Genomic DNA, 23115 nt, shown 5'->3' with positions numbered 1-23115 from the left:
GAGTGGTAAGTCTGCCCAAATATACTGCATGTCTTCAATAAACTCTTAATTATGTGGAGGTCATTTTGGGAGGAGCAGAGCAGACCCAGATTAAGGTTCTGCAGCTGAGGTGTGGGAGAGGGGATTAAAACTGTGGAGTCGCTCCCATGCCTAGTCCAACAACTTGGACCAGTGCGATGAAACTAAAGAGCTCTTTGACTTAGATTTTTGTAAATTGTTTTTGGGACTTTGAGTTCAATGAAGAGCATTTGGAATGGCTCGGCGAATGGGCCTTTGACCCTCTGCACAAACGGGACCTGGAGCGTTGCAGAGTTAACTGTCGCCGGGCGACCAGGAGCTTCACTGACTGCTCCTGAACCACCCCTGGATTCAATGCGTGGCAGTCAGGACAGGCCCTGGAGTCATGGCCTAGCTCCAGGCAACAGAGGCCCACCAAGTGAAGGTCTGTCACAGACATCTGTCTGTCAGGTACTGCTCGATTGTTTTCGGATAAAGTTTGACACCTGGGGAATATTATAAGGTAAGATATCTGCGGCTAGAAGTCTCTATCAGATCTGGAGTTATAGGCCAGCGCCGCAGGTGAGGGCCTAAAATGAGGGAGAGGGCCTTTAACAATGGATATTGCGAGAGATAGGAGGACTGTTAGGGTGTCAGAGCATTCCACCCACTGCGGATATAATGTTCTAAGTTAAAAAGAGAGAAACAGAAAGACAAACATTGTAATATTGGAGCAGAAGGGATATACCAACCAATTTTTAGCCCTGAGCCACTTCATTGTCTTCAGTGGAATTCCTAACATGCCAAAGTTGTAATAGGGAAAAAGCATAACTGAAAAGAGCCAATTGCAGAACTGTCACAATATTGTCCCATTCAAATAATGGGCCAATATTGTAAAAGTTCACAGAAGTGCTTTACAGAAGTGCTTTACAAAAGGGGAAATTCTGATGAATATAACCCCTTGTGGCATGTGGGCAGTTGGAACGAATGCCCTTGGCTCCCACATGGTAATTACAGATTGAGCTTGAATAAGGCTGTGTGTTACAAATGTAATTCATTGATTGACACTATGTCTGGTTGGTCAGTTGTGAATAAAGAATTGCTGCTCTGTTTGTTTTTATCAGCTAATCCGCATCACAAGGTTTACTGTCCAGTAAGGGGAATAACAAACCTCGCGCCCTGACGAATTTGCCACGACATAGCAAAGGCAATGAAACATGGTAGCCTACAAGGTTTGCAACATGCAGTGCTTTTAATTTGAGTAAGCTCACGACTATGAATAAAGAGGGCAAATCGAAATGTGAGTCTTATCTCAATTTTAATTGAAGGAGCACATTGTCCTTTACACATCACGGGGTTTCTGTTTTGGAGTGAATTAAAATTATTTTTTCTACTCTTTCTATTTTCTTGCTGGACACAATTCTGTTTTTCCAGTGAATAGGCAACCAATGATGACAAATGTGGGCATGCTGGTGATAACCTGCCGGTAGCCTCCCTGGTGTTGCGTACGTGAGTGGCCTACTCACTCTTTCACTTATTTTCATAAGTGTCCTTTACTCACACGTCGAGGGTAAGGGTTTGTGTTGGCCGACTGTATGCAGTTCTTTTTTAAGAAACTTAAATGGTCGAGGGCTCTAGGATTGGCATATACTGGACATATTGCCAGAGATTAGTTGGAGGTAGATTTCCTCGCGGCACAAGCCTTTCCACTGAAAAAATCTGTTTACCTTCTTATTTTATTTGCCATTTAAATCATGGTCTGAAACTGGAAAGTCTTATTACAAAATACACAGAAAAAGTTACTACTAGAAAATGGAAAGACCCAAAAACAATTATTGAATCAATGTTTCTTAGTATTTTTGATCAAAAACAATTCCATTGCAAGATAACATTATTGTGAGGATCTTAAACTCGAACAAAAATAGCAAATATATGTGAATCCATTGGCCAATCTCAAGTCTTATTCAGTCCAGAAAAAATCTTGAGAAAGGAGCAACATAACCACAAGTGCAACTGGAACAAAATATTATTCTATAAAATCAGCAGTCTGGATTCAGGAAGGGAAAATATTACTCAGACAAGAACTCCTTTCCACCCTGGTTGTGTAAAAGTAACCCACTCTATTATGACTATCTCTTAGCTGCAAGACACAGTGGACTACAACATTGTTCTCAAAATAATTAAGAGCACAAAGGGTGACCATCGCTACCATGAAATGAATCTGCTCCTTTCTCATCAATCATTGACAAGAGGTGCAGATTGGTTAGTTAATATAATCAAAATGCCAGTGTACGTATTTGATGCCAAATGGATATTCTCTCTCACTGCCATAACTGGAAGTCGACATGCTTCTACTGATGCAAGTGCTAGGGCATTACCACGTCCATTTAACAACCCCAAAGATGATAGCCAAATGCTCATTGGCCTTGTGAATGACTCTGGTAGTCACTAAAGCATAAACAAATGAGTCAACACATATGGCATTGGATGACAGAATTCATCCTAGTCTTTAACAAAGCTACAGCTTGGTGAATTCAGTCTTATCTTCAACTTCTTTGAATGGTCAGCAATCCTTTGCACACTCCTCACTCTTTTCAGGAAGTTAAGTACCTTAGAGTCACCTTTTATGCAAATCTATAATTTGCCCTCCAGTCCAATTTAGTGGTAAACACAGTCAATGTATTTGTTAATGCTGCAGAAAATCCTCAGTCTTCTTGGAAAACACCCAAGACTTGATAATTGTGCACCTTAATATGGTGCTCCCATGCAATATATGAAGAGTGTGCAGAATCAGGCTGCGGGGTTTTCTCTCAACTTCAGAAATGGTAATCATACAAAACTGGTATTGAAATCATTGCACAAGCTTCTGGTGGCATCAACAATTAAATTCAGAAACCTATGCCCAGTCATAAGATTTACTTAGCCAAAGGCGCGAGTACTTACAAAAGCTGTGCCTTTTTTATATTCTGTCCAGTGATCTTCAACCAGTCACCTCACATTGACAACTAGGTTTCAAATTACTACTACCCTGAGATAGTTTTCAATTGATTAATATATGTAACAAGAGCAAAAACAAACCATTTTCCCCCAGAAGAACAAGTTACTTACCTTTGGTAATGCTCATTCTGGTTGAGATTCTATCTAACTGCAGATTCCTCACCTTTTGAATATTCCCCATGTGTCACACTGGATTGAGTAACGTTGCCAGCAATACCTCCATGCATTGGGAGGTGGTGCCATGCAGCTCTGTGCTAAGGCTGTTCCACTTCAGAAATGACGTGCGAAGCCCACATAGACGCCACTCCCGTATGCTGACAACAGTTGCTTTCAAATCTGTGTGAGCCTCCAGACGAAGAGTCCCAAAGGCAAATTGGTTGTAACAGCATACAGGTGCCTAGATTTGGGATCTTATTAATGGGTAGAGTCCAATTCGCAGAATGGGGAGAATGGTACGGCCGGTGAGGAATCTGCTGTTAGACAGTGCCTCTCCCAGAAAGAGCATTATGGAAGGTAATTAACTTGTTTTTCTGATAGAGACTTCTAACCACAAATTCCTCACCTTTTGAATGGATATCCAAGCAGTACCTACGTGGAGGCAGGCCTGTAAATGGACTCATGTCAAAAATTCCAGTAGGACCCAACAGGTGAAATGCACCTCTTGGCAAACCTGGTTGTCCGGACAGTAGTGCTTTGTGAACATATGGAGTGACATCCACGTAGCTGCCTGGCTGCTGACAGGAACTCCACGTGCAAATGCATGGATAGCAGCTTTAGCCCTCCTGAAATGAGCTTGTAGTCCTTCAAGAGGCTGCTTCTTGGCCAATGCGTAGCCCTAATGCAGAGCAGGATCCAGTAGGAAAGGGTCCAATTCTGCACAGACTTGTTTTTTTCGCTCCAGTGAACCCCACAAAGAGCTGATCATCCACCCACTGTTCTTTGGTACGATCAATGTAAAAGCTCAGTGTTCTTTTGCAGACTAAGCAATGGAGTCTCTCCACCTCAGAGGGGTGAGTCGGAGCAGAGAATGCCAGCAGGGTGATGGTTTGACAGACGTGGAATGGCGTAACGACCTACGGCAAGAAGGATGTTCGTGTTCACAGAACCAATTTATCTGGTTAAAAAGTGGCGTACAATGGATTCACACAGAGAGCTAAAAGCTCATTAACCTAATGAATTGGACCCAGTCAATCATTCAGCACTCAGAGCAGAAGGTAGGAAGGCAAACAGCAGTCTTGAGCTTACCTTAGCCGTAATGCATCTCAGAGTGACAGATGCTGTGGAAACTCCAACGCGCAGAACTGCTGACATAGCACGTTCTTGGTGATGGTAAATAGATTGAGTCAAGGTTCTCCCCACTCACAGAAGAGACCTTGCACCATCTATGGGTGCAACTGCCCTTCGTGATCCACTAGGCATCGTCGGCTGAGTTTGTCCGCCTTGGCATTAAAGGGCAAGCTACTTACCTTCAGTAACACCTTATCTGGTAAAGACATAATCTAGCTACAGACTCCTTACCTTAGAATATCCCAGACATCAGGCTGGATCCGGAAACCTTTGCTCAAGCAATACCTTGCACGCCGGAAGGTGGCATCAGTCGGCTCAGCGTGGTGTCTTTGACGTCGTCCGCACTGGAAGTGACGTCCTTATCACCTATATAGGTGCCACCTTGGCGCGCTGACATCAGTTACTTTTCACGACTTTCCACCGCAGGAGTGGGGAGCCATGAAGTGCACTGACAATGGTGTGTTTAGAACAACTAGGGCCCTGAAAGGGAACAGCCCTCACCCTAAAAGCCTGTCCACAGTGCAAAGAAGATGGGTGGGTCAATAAGGAACCTGCGGCTAGATTATATCGCTACATTTGATAGACATCTAGCCGCAGATTCCTTACCTTTAAATAGATACCCAAGAAATACCATCCCCGGAGGAGGGACTGCGGACAAATTTAGACCAGGAAGTCCTACAGGACAGAACGGCCATAAAAGCCATCCCTTCGGACTTGACTGTACAGGCAGTAGTGTTTTGTAAATGTGTGCAGGGATACCCATGTTGCTGCCTGACAAATGTCAAGGACTCGAACACCACATTGCAAAGCCATGGAAGCAGCCTTAGCTCTGGTGAAATGAAGACTGCTTCTTGGCCAGAGCGTAGCAAATTTTGATGCAGAGGACGACCCATAATGAGATAGTTCTTCTCTGCACTGCATGACCTTTCTTTGATCCAACGTACCTCACAAAGAGTTGGTCGCCCACCCGGAACTGTTTAGTGCGGTCAAGGTAGAATGACAGTGCTCTTTTTGGGTCCAGACAGTGGAGTGGCACCTCTTCTTCAGAGTGGTGCGGAAGTGCGTAGAAAGTGGGCAAGGTGGACTGATTGCCCCACGTGGAATGTGTTACCACTTTCGGTAGGAAAGAGGCACTAGTGCGAAGCCCCAATTTATCAGGAATTTATCAGGGAAGATGGCCAGGTAAAGAGGCTTAGATGACAGAGCCTGCAATTCGCTCCCCTCCTGGCAGAAGGTATAGTCACTAGAAAGGCTGTTTTGATGGTAAGCAACCGGAGTGGGCAGGTGTGCAGAGGTTCGAACGGAGTACACATGAGGAAGGTGAAAACCAAATTAAGGTCCCATGGAGGCATGTTGAAAGGGGCAGGTGGAAACATATGTACACGTCCCTTAAGAAACTATTTACAATAGGGGATTTAAATAAAGAGGGTGGGTGTGGCAGCCTCAAGAAGGCAAACAGGGTCAAAAGGTCCCCTTGAAGAGTGCCCAGAGCAGAGCACTGCTGAGAAAGTGTCAAAATAAAGGGAAGGAAGCAGGTAGAGGATCAATAGATCTTTCCGTAAAACATTTTTACAAATTTGTGCCACCGGCAGGCGCACACGGTCGAGGGATATCTGGCTGCCAAAACAGCATTACAGACTTTGGGCGGAAGGTCAAATGCAGCTGCTCAATCTCCACGCAAGAAGGCATACAGTTGACAGATTCTGGTGGAGGACACTCCCCTTCTGCTGCGACAGAAGATCCCCCCTAGGGGGCAGCCTGATCAGAGGATCGATGTTCATCTGTAGGAGCTCGGGATACCAGACTCTCCGTGTCCAGTCCGGAGCCACAAGAATGACTGGGCCGGGTAGCTCCTGATCTTCTTGAGCACTCTGGACAGGAGTGGTATTGACGGAAAGGCATACAGGAGGCCCGATATCCACTTGAGACGAAAAGCGTCGCCAGGCGAGTGCCACCTTGAAAGTCCAGCGCACAAAGCTGCTGACTTTGCGCATTCTCGGCAGAGGGGAACAGATCTAACCAAGGCTCTCCCCGCTGCTGAAAGAGACCCTGTGCCACCATCGGATGGAGATGCCATTCGTGATCCGCTAGGCATCAACGGCTGATTTCATAAGCCCTGGCATTCAAAGAACCTGCAAGGTGCTGAACTACCAGAGAAATATCCTGCTGTCCAGCCACGTCCAGAGAAGCAGGGCCTCTTGTCAAAGGGTCCATGACCCGACCCTACCTTGTTTGTTGCAGTACCACATGGCAGTGGTGTTGTCCGTGAACAGTTGAACCAGCTTTCCCTTGATTGAAGGAAGAAAGCCTTTCAATGCCAAGCAAATCTCTCAGAGCTCCAATAATTGGCTGTGGAGTCCAGATTCTGCCAGAGACCAGAGTCCTCTGATCTCCACGTCCCCCAGATGGCTGCCCCATCCCACACATCTGTCACTACTTTGTGGTCTGGTTAGGAAAGGTAGAGGGGTCTGCCTCTGACCAAATCTAAACCACTGAAGGTCCTGTGCAGTTCTCTCCGAGATCTGGACCATGTCGGAGAGATTCCCCTGATGCAGCGCCCACTGGGACTTCAACTCCCACTGCAGAGCCCGCATGTGCCATCTGGAATGTGTCACTCACAGGATGCAGGAGGCCATAAGGCCCAGCTGCCTCAGAGTCATTCTCACCGAAATCCATGATAGAGGCTGAAACGTCGGTATCACAGACTGAATATCCTGGATTTGCCAATGGGGAGGAGAGGCTCGAAAGTGCACCATGTCCACTACAGCTCAGATGAAAAGGAACGTCTAAGAAGGAGTAAGGTGTGACCTTAGCACGTTGAAAGAGAACCTGAGCGAGTGCAGAAGGTTCGACGTAGTCTGGAGGTGGGAGACAACAGTCTGGGGCGAACTCGCCTTCAACAGCTAGTCGTCGAGTTAAGGGAAGACTGGAACCCCTGATCTACGTAGATGAGCTGCAACCACCGCCATCACCTTGGTGAACACCTGAGGGGCGCTGGTAAGGTCAAAGGGGAGCACAATGAACTGAAAGTGCTTGTGGCTTACTGTAAACCGCAGATAGCGCCGATGTGCAGGCAGGACGGGAATTTGAAAATCGGAGTCTTGCAGACCAATACTACCATTCAGTCTCCTGGGTCCAGGGCAGACAAGACCTGAGCTGAAGTGAGCATTTTCAACTTTTCGTTTTTGAGGAAGTAGTTGAGGGCTCACAGATCTAGGATTGGGCGCAGGCCCTTTTCCTTCTTCAGGACCAGAAAGTAGCTGGAATAGAAACTACAGCTTACTCCTGGTGCCAGAACCCTCTCTATGGCTTCCTTGGCCAAGAGAATCATGACTTCCTCTTGAAGCAAAGCCAGGTGATCCTCCGTCAGCGGGTTGTAAGTTAGAGGCATCGATGGAGGAGTAGTCTCGAAGGGGAGGGAGTAGCCCCTTAAGACTACCTTAAGAACCCATCTATCCGACGTGACGTTTTGACAGTGGTGGAGGTGATGGCTGATCCTTCCACCAACTGGCTGCCCATGATGTTAAAGCGCCGGATTAGGAGGGTTTGGAGGCTGAGGGAGCATGGGGGGTGGTGGACTGACCCAATCTCTGGCATCCTGACCCATGGGGGTCGGAATGAGCTGCGCGGAGGGTGCTAAACTAGCATGGTCCTGTGGCTGCAGTATGGCTGGCATGGCTGAAAGCCCCTTCTGTAGCCACAAAAAGGGGCAACAAGAAAACAGGGGACGTGTGTCCACTCAGAGCCACAAGAACTTGGCCATCGCCTGTGAGTCCTCAAAGTGCTCTATGGCCATGTCTGCTTTGTCTCAGAAGAGACAAGTGCCATCAAATGGCATGTTCAAGAGGGAAGCCTGAAAATCCCCAGAAAAGCCAGAAGTTGAACAGCCACTGTCGATGACATTGTTCTGCCCAACGAGTCGATCATGTCAAGCCCACAACGAATGGCGAACTTTGCCGCATATCTCCTGTTTGATACTGCTTGGGAGAGGATGGCCCGGGCCTCTTCCAGGACCTGTGGCAGCAATAGGCATGCGGTGTTCACAGACCGCAATGCATGGCTGGCAGAAGAAAACATTTTCTTGGCTCAACTATCCAGACTCTTGGATTCCCTGTCAGGGGGAGCGGAAGAGAATGCGCCCTGAGATGCAGAGGCTCGGACCACCAAACTCTCGGGGGTAGGGCGGTTGGTGAGGAAATTCGGATTGCCTGGTGCAGGGCGATGGCAGAGGGTGATTGTCCTATTTACAGTAGCCACTGTGCTGGGCTTGTACCAGGTGGTTACCAGCAGAAAATCAGTCAAGGTCTCATTGAAAGGCAGGAGGGCTTCCGAGGAGGAGACACCTGGTCGCAGGACCTCCGTCAAGATGTTCGTCTTGACTGCCACAGAAGGGAGCTGAAGGTCCAAGACCTCGGCTGCCTTTCGCATCACACTAGTGTATGTAGTTCCCTCCTCCATATCCATGGTAGGGGGAGAAAGCAAACCAGAATATGGAGGTGTCCAGACCACTGGCCTCACGCAATTCCTCGTACCAGTCCATTTCATGCTCTGGCTGGTCTTGTAAAGAGTCCAGCGACCCCTTCCAATCTTCCTCTATTCCTAGCCCTTCAGAAAGAGGGGGTCCGCCATCAGACGCACAGTGGGGGGTGGAGCCAGCATTCACCTTGCCAGGCACAGCCCTATTCAGGTCAAGGAGCTACCCCTCCCCATACTCCAATGCAGATCTCTCTATTCAACCCAGGTCTGACTCAGCCTGCCCTGTCCCTCCAAAACCAGACAGCCAATACACATAACAGCAGAGCACACTGGAAGGCTTAGGCAAGAAAATACCTACTTTCTAAAAGTGGTATTTTCAAACACAGAATATAAAAATAAACTTCACTAAAAGATGTATTTTAATATTCTGAGCTCAGGCATACTAAATTCGTTTTTCTACCAGGTTCTTTGGGTCAGTTAGGACTATAGATTGTAATAGTCAAACTGCCCATTCTGGCCTATGGAGAACAGGTAGCCTTACAGTAGTGAAAAACAATATTGGGTGTAATTTACTACCAGGACATGCTACACACATCAGAGCATGTCCTACCTTACACATACAATGCACCCTACCATAGGGGTGACTCACATGATGCCAGGGGAAGGTTCAGGGGCTGGGAAGTGGGTGCACTTCACAGCCAAGATGGCAGTTCTGGACTGCACGCAGACTCTGCAGTGGCAGGTCTGAGACACACTTTACAAGCTGCTTCTGTGGGTGGCGCAAACCAGCGCTGCAGGCCCACCAGCAGCATTTGGTTTACCAGCCCTGGGCACACACAGGTCACGCTACTAGGGACTAACAGGTTAACCAAATAAGCCAATCATGGATATACCAATTCACATGTCATATTTACACAGGGAGCATTCGCGCTGTGGCACTGAATTGCAGTGGCACAGCGGCCAGAGCATCTAATACCAGCAAAAACAGAGGCGATAACAGCGACAAATGGAAGGGAGACCCACGCCAATGGTGCCGGGTCTAACAGCCAGAGTTTTTAAGTGCTCCTAACAAAAGTCACCCATTTACCAAACAGCCAAAGTACCTCTCAAGATCTCACTGCACCATTATTTACCCTGAGAACTATTCAGCCAAAAGCTGGACAAAACCTGAAGCTGACATTTTGAAATCATTAGTTACCTTATACCAAGTTGTCACAGTGATGGGATATACTCAAAGTGTGGGGACCCACACACAATAATTCAGAAATCATGCAAATGGAAGAAAATGCATCTACATCTTACATACATAGATCATTAAAGGGCACCAATGATGTTAGGAGTAGTGACAAGATGTAACAGAACATAGTTAAACTGCCTAGTAAGAAGCAGTGGAACACAGTATAGTTGTCAGGTTAACTTACATTTACATAGTTTGCATTAATATATTCCTCATTTCCTTGTAAAACTACCCGGGTGGCATCATCTGTGGAAAGAAAAGAATGTGATGGATGGAATAAAATGATTATATATTAGCAGAGTTTACTATTAAGATCACATTTTATGTGGATACTTAAGCTGTGAAACAGGTTTAAAGAATATATACCAATCATACAAAATAATGTACCAAAGGCAATGACCAGCTCAAAATTAAGCTGGACATGGAAACCCAATCTCAGAACAAAAGCAGTTAATTGGGTCCTGTGTTTTTTTTTTTAAATAACACCTTTACAAAATTGCTCACACTTGACCATTACAAAATTGTTTGAAATGGGAACTATATTTCAGAGCTATAGAGGCAGTGCTTAGGGGACAAAGATGTAACATGGCAACTATGGGTTGCATAAAATCCCTCACTTGAGGTACCTCAAATGTAACTTATTTAGGGTAGGACAATTGTTCTTGTGGGTTTACCTCTCACCTTTGCGAGAAAATAGTTTTGGTTATCAACTCATGCATGCTCCAACTAGAGTAACTAAATTCCCTGGTATGCATGAGGACGGGCAAGTAACATCCAAGGGTCAGAACAACATAACATGATGGTTTTGCCAGTTAGAAAACACTTATTGTTTGGTGGGAACAATACAGCAATGAAAGAGAAGAAAAATCTATCTGTACGTAAATGCATGTGTGTTACATCCTAACATAGGCATGACAACAACTTAATACTTACAGGGCAGAACATCTTTATATCGGTTTTTGTCCATATTTGGTCCTGACTTCGCACAAGTAATGGCCAACCCAGGCTTCTTTCGGTAAAGTTGCTGCAAAATAGATTGGCAAAAACAAGGTTCAGCCTTCCCTCTACAACCACAACTGAAATATTTCACATCATTAAATCCATATCTACAGTTATGCTGGTGCAAAGGTCATACAAAATCAATAGCTAAACATTTATTGATCAGTATAACAATATTTTTTTTTAACTTAAGTCTTCAAAAAAGGTAATTTCCTGCACAAAAACTGAACTATGAGTGAGTTAGCAAATGCAATTCAAATTTATACAGACCAGAAAATCATGAAAAGATGCACTGGTCACTTGCATAAAGTCAATATATGGTTCTAAATCAATGAATCTCATAAGAAATACATCCAACAAGATTGCATTGAAACTGCAAAGACGCGGGAAGCCTGCTTCTCACAATCTTACATTCATTATTTAACTTTTTAAAATTTCTTTTAGATATTTAATACAGTGCGGACCTTGCCCTAAAGAGCACTATGACACTTTTACAGTAACAAGAATATCTCAACATGAGGCTGTGTTGAACAAATATTACAGGTGAGACGGTTTTATGGAAGCTAAATGTGAGTGGAGATCTAAGGCAAAGAAGAGAATTTTTCCAGATTACAGATTGTATTGGTGTCAAGGCCGAGATCAGAACCCTGATCGATCTGTGTTCAAAAGACAGCAATTTAGCTACATTACCTCCAAATAAAAAATGCTATTGTCTAGCTATGCTTTTTAACAAACCCAGTAAGGCTAGTTCTGCCAGTGAAATTTTAGCTTGATTTTTATTTAGTAACACAGAAAAACAATGATAGTTTAAAGAAAAGTTACCAACAAAAGCAAGTACGTAAATAAAATAGTATCAGCAGTATTTTAACATTTATTCAATAAGTGTCCTTGTGATACAGTTTTACTTTAAATCGGAGCGTTTTTGAATTTACGCTACCTTCCTAAGTTAACTAAGTCTAAGCTACCCTGTTCAATAGTCTCCGTGTTCGAGAGAATAAATATTTAACTTGAAGCATGGGGGTCTCAGTTAAACTCTTCACAGATCGACAGTTTTAGTCAAACCAAAGCATTTGACTCAGTCTCCCTCATGTAAAATTATGTCACATAACACCTTGATCGAGGGACTTAAAATCATTCAACAATTTCCATACTTGTGGAGACTATGACTAGAGGAAATCTCAGAAATACCGTGAATTCAATATAGCCCAGACTAGTAAAGTTGTTTTAGAACGGACAACAATTCTGAGACGCTGCTAATAATTGTCATCATATGTGTTGTCCAATACAATGGATCTGGATATCAAGTCCTTTTCAGAAGGCACAAACCTAGGTAACTTATAAAAGAACCCAGAACACTGTCAACAGATAAGCTGCTTCCTGACCACGCCTGTAGGGCCTCGGTGTGGTACGTAACAAAGATGTGCATCTCCAAGAAAACAAAAAACTCATTTAAGGACCGATGAGTAAAATTTGTAAGTACAACAGTTAAAGAATCCTTGAAGATAAACGACAAAAAAAGTCAGCACAGCTGTATCTCATGGTGGATATTTTTCTGTTGTGTGTCGCATAACACCCAGCCAATTCGCAATATGAAACCTGTCCCACACTTTAAGAGACCACTTGAGAAGAAAATCTTGCAATAATCCAAACATCCTCCATGGAAAAATATGTTTGTGGATGCTAGTTTCATGCTCCTCTATATTGTCCATCCACAACCTGAAGAAAAAATAGGTCTGTTTATCATGACATCATCTAACATCATAGAAACTCTGGATCAAGTCAAAAGGAGAATGGCAGACCAAATGGGAACGTGTACCATGTGCTCTTCATCAGCTCTTTGCATTGAGGCATAACAAAGATTATGCTCTTCAGAACAGCAAAGGCACCAGACATTCCGCACTACATTTCTCTACTACCTGACAAATCTGGAGAGGACAGCAATTTTTCTCCAAACAGGAGATATGGAGTATACGCTTTACTAGGAAATCTTTAGAGTTGGGTAAAGGGAAGGCCCCCACAATCACGCTCAGACAAATTTTGATCTGCTCACAATACATTTTTGGTACACAAGAATATGATTTGATGGCTCCAAATTGTTGCTTACAGACTGGCTTGTGTAACGGTTTTCATTTTTTTTTGTTTGTTTGCTTTTAAACTATTCTCTTTTACTCACCCCATTCCATTCCTCACCTCACAACATTCTTAACCATTCAGTCCTTCAAGTTTTGCTTTGCACACTATTATTCATCTTGCAAACAGTTTTTAAGCTATCTTAACGTTTCTGTTTTTTTGTGTTACATTTTTGCATACAAAGGTTAGAGCAGCTGATTGCTTAATAAAAACTGAAACTATCAGGGGAGGAGGAGGAGAAGGGTGACACAACAAAACGTGGGTGAGTCATAATAAATGGGTCATAATAAATTACAAGTAAGACAAAACTACTTGGCAAGTGGATGTAATAGGATCAGGTGAAAATGTGGATGAGGAAGAGACTAAGGGCCACCGCTGGAATGTAGAGTAAGGGAAAACATGGAGGAGGTAGGTCATAGAAACCTGCCCCTTTTAATCTGGGATTTTTGAGGAAAAAGCAAGAGAACAGACTTGCAAGACATGGGCCTTATGGCTAGTAGGCTGAAGGCACAGTACTGAGAAGTATATGGTTACAATACAGCATTTGGCATGCCACATCAGAGAAGTGTTACAGAAGTAATTATATATAGAGTAACTAAAATTATACATAAAGTTGTTCTGACATGAAGATAGCTTTTGATATAAGCCCCCTATGATAGGGCTTTATGGTGAGGAAGGGCAATGCTGATGCATCTCAGCTGTTTGACTGAAGTTATTGATCTGTATGTAAGGCCTGATGGCGGGTATGACATGTTGAAATACATTTTTATAGTGACTCTAGGTTCTTTTCGTCATTATCAACCTGTTTATATTGCTGCTGTCTTGTTCAGGGAATTGGGACCAGAACCAACTTCAATAGTTGTTTAATTAAAGGTGTTGTTAATAGGAAAGGCCCAATGAACCAAAAGCAACAAAGCCAACATAAATATGACTTAGTCTTACTCTTTTTATTTTTAACTGGAAGTCTGTTTATTACAATTTTTATCATGTATTACAATACAGTCTTAGATTCAAATCTACAATGCTTTTGCATAGTATACATATTGCTGAGCAGCTTGACATGGTTGTGACTATACTTGATTAGAGAGCGTAAGTGAGGAATAAATTACAGGTAAGAGTTACTGGTAGTAAAACATGTCAAGGAACAGATAACAACAAAATAGAGGAATCAACAATAACCTGGTCATGAGTCAACCTCGGAAGGAACGGACAAACACCACTCCACTTGAGGGTTGCGATTCAGAACCACGTAGTCTTACTCTTAAGTCTTTCCTTTTTACCATTCTCAGACTCTGGGTAGTTTCCACAGTAACAGACAGTAACAAAGTGAGGAGAAAAAGGGCAACATCCCGCAGCTTAGGTCAATACAAAGAAGCTTCAAAGAATTTCCTGGCAAAATTAAGCAACGCTATAGGAGGAAGCCTCTAGAGCAAAATGTCAGAAGAATAAGTGTGTGGTAGCTCATGTGGCTACCATGCACACATAGCCCCCAGGTACATGGATATAGAATGGTATGAATGGTACCCTGAAGGAGTGTGCTGTGACAAACAAGTTGCTTACCTTCTGTAGCACCTTATCTGGACATGATCTAGCCGCAGATTCCTTACCTTTGAATTTCCCTGGTGTCAGAAGGGATCCAGAATATTTTTCTTAGAGCAATACCCCTGCGTGCCGGTAGGTGGCATGGGTCAGCTCCCAGTGACATCGTCGGCATCATCTACGCCGTAGTGACGTCTGCGTCACCTATATAGGCACCACCTTGGCACGCAGAAGTATGTTACTTTTCACGACTTTCCACGACAGAAGCTTTGAGCCATGAAGTGCACTGACATTGGTGTTTTAGCAACTAGGGCCCTGAAAGGGATAAGCCCTGACCAAAGAAACATGTCCGCAGTGCAGGGAGGATGGGTGGGTCAGTAGGGTTTCGGAGGCAAAATCATGTCTCGACCAGATAAGGTGTTGCCGTACTTAAGTAACTTGTTCATCTGTTAGAGACAGCTAGCCACAGATTTGTTACCTTTGAATAGATACCCAAGCAATACCATTTGTGGTGAAGGGACAGCGGAAATGTTTAGACCAGTAAAACCAGCAGGACAGAGTGGCCAAAGAGGCCGTCCCTGCAGACTTGACCACCAGGGCAGTAATGCTTGGTAGACGTCTGCAGAGATGCCCACCTTGCTGTCTGACAAATGTCCAGGAATGGAACACCATGTTGGAACGCAGTGGTTACAGCCTTAGCTCTGGTAGAATGAGCACTTAAGCCTTCAGGAGGTTGCTTCTTTGACAGGGTGTGAAAAATCTTGATGCATAGAACAACCCATCGTGATAGTCGTCTTCTGCACTGCACAACCTTTCTTCGCTTCCACGTAGCCCGTAAAGAGTCGCTCCTGATCTTCTTGAGAATTCTGGACAGGAGTGGTATGGGCATAAAGGCTTACAGGAGGCCTGCGCTCCACTCAATATGAAAAGCATGTCCGAGCGAGAGCCGCCTTGGAAAATACAGCATGCAAAACTGCCGACAGTGTGTGTTCTTAGCAGAGGCTAACAGATCTAACCAAGGCTCCCCCCCACTGTTGAATGAGACCTTGCTCCCCCTCTGGATAGAGATGCCATTCATGATCCGATAGGCGTTTATGGCTGAGTACGTCCGCCCTGCCATTCGGAGAATCTGCCAGGTGTTGAACCACCAGAGACATGCCCTGCTTTTCCAGCCAAGTCCAGAGACGCAGGGCATTTTGACAAAGGGTCAATGACCCCACTCCGCCCTCTTTGTTGCCATACCACATGCTGTAGTGTTCTCAGTGAACACTTGTACTAGCCTTCCCTTGATGGAGGGTAGAAAGGCTTTCAACGCCAAACGGATTGCTTGGAGCTCCGGCAAGTTGATATAGAGTCTGGATTCCGGCAGAGACGAGAGGCCTCGGATCGCCACCTCTACCACATGGCCGCCCCATCCCAGGAGTGACGCATCTGTCACTCCTGTGAGATCTGGCTAGGGAAGGGAGAGATGTCTTCCCATTACCCAATCCGGTTTGTCAGCCACCACACCAGGTCTCATGTAGTTCTTTTCGAGATCTGGACCATGTTGGAGAGATTCCCTTGATGCTGCGCCCACTAGAACTTCAGGTCCCACTGCAGAGCATGCATATGCCATCTGGGATGTGTGACTAGCAGGATGGAGGAGACCATGAGGTTCAGCAACCTCAGAGTCATTCCCATCAAAATCCAGGACAGTGGATGAAGCATCAGAATCATAGCCTGAATATCCTGGACTCGCCACTCGGGAGGATAGGCCTGTAACTGCACTGTGTTCAGAACAGCTCCGATGAAAGGGAGTGTCTGAGAGGTAGTATGGTGAGACTTCGGCACATTGACAGTGAACCACAGCGAAAGCAGGCGGTCTGCCGTAGTCTGGAGCTGGGAGATGGCAGTCTGGAGGTGGGAGACAATAGTCTGGAGGTGGGAGACAATAGTCTGGAGGTGGGAGACGACAGTCTGGGCCGAGCCTGCCTTCAGCAGCTAGTCGTCGAGATAGGTAAAGACTGACACCCCTGAGCTATGCAAATGAGCGGCAACCACCACCATCACCATGTTGAACACCCTAGAAGCACTGCTAAGTCCAAAGGGAAGCATGGTGAACTGAAAATGCTCGTGACCTACTGTAAACCGCAGGTAGCACCGATGGGCGGGCAGGCAGGACAGGAATGTGTAAATAGGCGTCCTGCAAGTCCAACGTTACCATCCAGTCTCCCGGGTCTAGGGAAGACAGGACCTGAGCTAATATGAGCATCTTGAATTTTTCCTTTTTGATGAAGTAGTTGAGAGATTGTAGGTATAGGGTAGGATGCAGGCCCTTCTCCTTTTTCGGGACCAGAAAGTAACAGGAATAGCGACCACAGCCTACTTCTGGTGCCAGAACACCCCTTTATGGTTCCCTTGGTCAAGAAGGTCATGGCTTACTCCTGGAGTAAAATTAAATTATCTTCCGTTAGCAGGTCGTAAGATGGAGGGACGGAGGGAAGGGTAGTCTTGAAGGACTATCAGGACTATCTGGAGAACCCACCTGTCCGATGTAATGTAATGTCTTGCTAGTGGTGGCGGTGATGGCTGATCCTGCTGGAAGGGCAAGACTAGGAGGGTTTGGAGGCTGAGGCTGCAGGGGGGTGGTGGTCTAACCTGACCTCCGGCCGCCTGATCCACAGGGTCAGAATGAGACATGTGCAGTGAGGGTTTGAGCATTTGCTCCTCTTTAAACAACAAACGTGATTTCGAACATGCAGAAGGTTTACTTTTTAATTCTGATGAGTTTTTTTTTGTTTTCTTTTTAGAAAAGCAAATGCTGTGTGTTGTCTTTAAAGAATTCTTTATTAGTTACATCCTTGTTATTCCAGAAGAGATTTTCTGTTTGTGCTCTGGAGGTGGAACAGCCAACACATGTTTCGCCCTAGGTGGTCAATGAGACCAGGGCTTTCTCAAGGCTGTAAAATATTTAATGTGGAAATAGAAATAGAATAAAATTCAAGACCCCATTCATAAAACACCCACAGGTGCATGGTGTGTGATCTTGAAGTAAGTGCCTATATTAAAGTAAATAGAAGATTAATTAAACAGTAAATGGATCCTGAGACCATCCTATGTCAATCAAGTGACAATGTGCTCACTAGGTTGGTGATCCATACAACAGTGAACTAAGACAGACAAGACATAATTAACTAATGAGGTGCTGGTGACAGGAGATTAGAGGTAATAGTAGTTATCGCATATGCAACATCTTGGTGCCCAATGCATGCTTGTACTAGGAGTCATGCAGGGACATGGGTGCTTTGCATCCAATTATATAGACAGAAATATTAACCCCTTCTGTGCCACGCCCTTTCCCCCTCCTGTGCCGGGCGTTTTATTAGTGGGTGGGGTTCATGACGAGATAGTCTCGTCATGGGCACAGCGCGACCGTGCTCCATGACGAGACTATCTCGTCATGGGCACTGAAGAGGTTAATAGTCCTTTGTAGCCCGCAAGAGATGATCATGCATATGAATATTTTTTTATAGTGCTTGATCAGGTGATAACATAGTATGTCATTGCCATATTATACATTTCCATTGTACCTTAGTGATTACTCTTATTAACAGAGAGCAATTCTCTTACAGTAAAGAACAAAGGTCCTCAAAGCAGAATACATTAAACGCTGATATTGGTGAGAAAGAGGGAAGGGATGGGAAAAAAACAAACAAAAAAAAACAACGGACTGTGAACAGGAGAGGACAAACTTGCTACTGCTTATGTAACATCATTTACAAAGACAAAGGGAAGAGCCATGGGTATTTGAGGAAAAAGAAATGGCCCAACTGTCAATGCAACAAGAGAGTCACATTTTTTCTCGTGAAGAAAAAGCTATGGCGAGGGTCCTATTTTAACTCATGGGCTTATTTATTCCAATTGGAATGTGGGCGGCAATATCAGGGTAGTTAGGACAAAATAAATATGTATTGCTGTATGCCTCAGCCTCATCATGGGCATTGAAGGGATCCGATATGTTGTTTTACAATTTCTGGTTTACAGTTTGTTAGAAAGGTAAGTAGTTCCATTTTATTTGATTAAGTTTTTTTAACAATATGGGAGGTTAGACATCTGCAGAGTAGAGGATTCACATTTGCCTCGAAATGCAAGCTGGCAACAGATTCTGAAAAGACATGCGAGTACAGCAGGTCTTCATGTGTACACAATCAACCGATATTCGTAACTACAGGAGTAGAAGAAACCAATTACGAGTTCCAATAAGTCTTAGACCAGAATTCAAAAGACGAACCGGTCTCTGAGAGCAGCTACTATAACATCCCTAAGGGTAATGCATGCCAGCCAGTGTCATATATTTAAAATGCGGGTTATTGTTACGCATTGACCAGAATAGAGTGTTTGCTGCTGCGTAAAGGGGACATAAGTGTCAAAGTAAAGATTGCCTCTAGAAGCAAGTACATATTATCCTTTATAGGGCAAGGTCCATTAGCGGACCTGTCACTTACTATAACAGCGGAATGGTTGTCCCGGGTCAATCCCTCGTAACAATCTTCATGGCGAGCTAACGGCGTCCTCGAAAGCGGTCATCTTTAAATAGGTATGACTTTCGGTTATACCTGGGAGTTCGGTTGCTAAGTGGTGGTCGCCATTACTAAATGGTGAAAAAGTACGGTGGAGGTTGGTTCTACATAGAGTGTCTCAACTGTGCCTAGAGATAATGACTAATCTAAACATGTACATATTACTTAATCACGCCTCAGCCAAAGGCGGGCATATCACTTGCTGTAACAGCAGGATGTCTGTCCCCGGACAGACCCGCGTAACAATCATTATGGCAGTCTATCGGCATTCTCTGTAGCCGCCATCTTTGAATAGTTTTGACTCCCAGAAATGCCTTGGAGTTAAGGTACCTAACGTTGGTTGCCATTTCTGAGTGGTCAAATAGAGGCAGTATGTAATACATTGAGTGTGCCTCCAGTGTTTAAATGTCACAGGAGTACAGGGCATTTTGTCAGATTTTGAAAGGCAAGTATATCCATGGGTATGCGGACATAAATAAAACTACGATAGGTGGATATATAGAGTTTGTATGAAAACGCGGATAACTGCTGACCAGGTCAGTGCCTTGGCCAGAGCACCATTGTTGAAGGGATCAAAATTGTATTATGGTACGGGCAGGTCAGAAGGTTGAGTAACAAATATCTACCAAAAATTGGAGATATATGATGATATGGCAATGACCAACAGGATTATTACTGATGCGCTAGTGTTTTAAATAAACACAGCAACAAACAGTGATTCATTATGATTGTATATGCAAGGGTCTGGGGGCTCACTCCCAGTTAATTAGCCTAATCTACAATAATACGCTGGGGGGTTCGAAAAGGTCCAAGTAATGAATAGCATAGACTTATGTAGTTAAGTATACTACCTAAGCTCAAAAAAGGATAAATTAATGATAAATAGACCAAAAATGGGAAAACTAAGTAAGTAGCCAGCTTGGTGATGACCTTCTTATGTGGATAGAACAGAGATTTAGGTCTTGTTGTTTAAAACGTTACAGTGAGTACTTTGATAACTGAGCGAGAAAGAACAAATTGTGGTAGGAAGCACTTATACATGTTAAATAGAGTATTAAAGCCAATGATGCCACTCATTTTCTTTGTTCAATCACTTCTCCATGGTTTTCAGACGAATAATAAGGGCACTTTTTCCTTGCGTAGTCTATGTTCAAGATTTCCGCCTCTTTTGTGTTGTTTCAGTTTTTTGAGGCCCCTAAAGGAGAAAGTACGGTGATGCGGATGATGGGTTTCAAAATGTTCAACCAAAGGCTGCCTGGTGTCAGTTTTATGGATATTACGGTAATGCTCTTGGATGCGGACTGCCTATATATTGTTTGTCACAAGGGAATGAAATTAGGTAAACCACATTTGAGCTTTCACAATTGATAAAGTCTCTTATTTTAAAGGAGTGGCCATTTACTGTGACATTCTTAGTTCTAGATCTGCCCAATTTGCAGATTTAACAGTTGGAACAGGTATAAAAGCCATTGGGTTGTTGCAAGAATATAGGGAAGTCTTGTCTTAGTTCAAAGAAAGATGAACAGAGGGTATCTGTCAAGAATTCCTGTCATACAAGGGAAACACGCCCTTATGTAAACAGGAGAGCTGTTACATAACTCAAGGGAAACACGCCCTTATGTAAACAGGAGAGCTGTTACATAACTCAAGGGAAACACGCCCTTATGTAAACAGGAGAGCTGTTACATAACTCAAGGAAACACGCCCTTATGTAAACAGGAGAGCTGTTACATAACTCAAGGAAAACACGCCCTATAAAGGGAGGAACCGGGAGGTACAAGGCTGTCGGATATTGTGTTTACACCGACGTACCTGCTTCGTGAAGAGCAGTGTTCCGGAGTGGTGCTCCAGTAAGGCAAGAACGGAGGTAGGTTGAGTCGTTACTCCCTGGGCCGTGTCTTGCCCCATCGTCACCTGTGAAGGACCCGGAAGCTCTACCGGTCAACCATTGAGCTTCGCTTTTTGACTCGGCTGAGTCCAAGCGCAGTGGCGCTTTTGCTGGTTGGAGTCGTAACTCCCAGCCCGACCTGAGACACAGGGACTGCCAGCTGTAACGCACACCAGGAGGTGTTTGCCGCGTTACAGACTCGGAAGTCCACAGGATCGATCGAGCGGCTGCTCTCGGTTCAGTCTTCTTGCTTGTGATTGGGGTATCGGTGACGCATCACCAGGAGGTGACTCCGCGTCCCGGTGCAGTCTGAGGAAGAGGTTGAGCGGCTGCTCCCTTCAGGTAGAGACCCCGGCTGGGTGTTTCCCTGACTCCTCGATTCTCCCCAACACTCTTCGTGCCCCTCACAGCCTACCGATTGGCATTGTCGGCCATTTCATTTCTGCCCTCTGTTGGCATACGCCGGGATCGGCGTATATGCAGAGGACGGTTAGGACCATCCGTGCTGTGGGCTGGTAACGTACTTAGCCTGGAGGATTCCAGTGACTATAACTTTTGTTTGTTCTTTGTATTTTATTTGCCTTCATTAAAAGAACTAACCCTTCACAAGTGGTTGCGTCCTCATTGTCGTGTCTGTTAAACGATCCTGAGACGTTCAGGGCGTTACAGTATCGCTAAGATTCTTGCTCCCAGAGAAACTAAGTTGTGGTGTGTCTTGAAGGACGTCTGATACAGTGGGGTTATGTGTTAAGAGATTCCAATGTCTTTTGCGTATGTATTGTTGTCCATTATTGTACAGGGTTAAGAAGCGGATAACTGGTTTATGCTTTTTTGAACGATTGGATTGAAACAAAGAGTTGCGGTCTGTTTGGGCATGCTGGTTCTGTGCTCTCTGAAGGTGTTGTTTGTAGCCTTTGTGCCAGTCTTTCAGTTATTTCCATGGAGTTTTTCCTGTATTCAACTTCTGAGCTACAGCTGATGCAAGCTCGTCGGTATTCTCCAAAAGGGATATTGTAAATTGTGTGGTGGGGATGACTGCTTGAAGCATGAAGGATGGAATTGGCAGCTGCGGTCTTTCTATGGATTTTGGTATTAAAGTATTATTGTCGCTGTAAATTGTGAGATCCAGGAATTCAATTTCTTTTTTCGAGATAGTATAGGTGATGTCTATACCCCACTTGTTTGGGGTCAGTGTTTTAATGAAGCATTTCAAAAGGTCTTCCGTTCCTTGACAAATGAGGAGTATATCATCTATATATCTTCCCCACAGTAATAAGTTGCTGGAGAGATTTTCTGTTTGGTCATTCCATAACCATTGGCACTCCATTTCCCCATTCAGGAGGCAGGCGTAAGATGGGGCAAATTTTGCCCCCATGGCTGTCCCCTGGAGTTGTAGATCGTGTTCTCCATTGATGAGGAAGTAGTTGTTGAAGAGACAAAATTCGAGCATTTCCAGGCTCATGCTATTTCTAGCCGCATAATAGACAGATTTTGTTTGCAGGAATTTCCTGGTTGCTGCTATTCCATCTGGCTGTCTAATAGATGTGTAAAGACTCGTAACGTCTATAGATAAGGCAAAGTCCGGTTGTCATGTAATATTCTGTAATTTTTGTAAGACATCCTTTGTCTCTCTTATGACGGATGGGAGAACCTTCATAAAGGGTTGTAGTTCAGCGTCAGTGAATGATCCCACATTTGAGCATATTGATTCAATCCCTGCAATGATCGGTCTGCCTTTCGGTGGTCTTCCTGGTTTATGAACCTTTGGCAAGAGATAGAGTGTGGGGGTGATCGGATTGTCAATGTAAAGCAGTTATTTCTCCTAGCTCTTTTTCATACCAGATGTTCAATAATTAAAGACGTTTTTCTTGTATCTCTTTAGTGGGGTTATGGCTTTGTTTTTTGTAGCAAGTAGGGTCTCCTAGTTGGCAATAGGCCTCAGCAAGATAGACCGAGCTGTTGAGTAGGACTACATTGCCTCCTTTGTCCGCTTCTTTCACTGTCAA

The 23115-nt window shown here is 44.5% G+C and overlaps 1 protein-coding gene across 9 annotated transcripts in view; it reads right to left on the bottom strand.

The window, feature by feature from the left end:
• The window catches only part of PTPN3 (protein tyrosine phosphatase non-receptor type 3), a 1752022-nt gene that overhangs the window by 287576 nt on the left and 1441331 nt on the right, over positions 1 to 23115 (bottom strand). For all 9 annotated transcript variants that reach the window (XM_085606835.1, XM_085606836.1, XM_085606837.1 and 6 more), the window contains 2 exons: positions 10928 to 11018; positions 10179 to 10240 (listed from right to left, as the gene is read on the bottom strand). In XM_085606835.1, coding sequence (XP_085462961.1) covers positions 10179 to 10240; positions 10928 to 11018 — 153 coding nt within the window. The remainder of the gene's footprint in view (positions 1 to 10178; positions 10241 to 10927; positions 11019 to 23115) is intronic.

This window comes from Triturus cristatus, chromosome 5_2, assembly GCF_964204655.1.
Source record: "Triturus cristatus chromosome 5_2, aTriCri1.1, whole genome shotgun sequence".
Taxonomy (NCBI): Eukaryota; Metazoa; Chordata; class Amphibia; order Caudata; family Salamandridae; genus Triturus; species Triturus cristatus.
The sequence above is the reverse complement of the archived record's forward strand: the minus strand, read 5'-3'. Positions and strand labels throughout refer to the sequence as shown.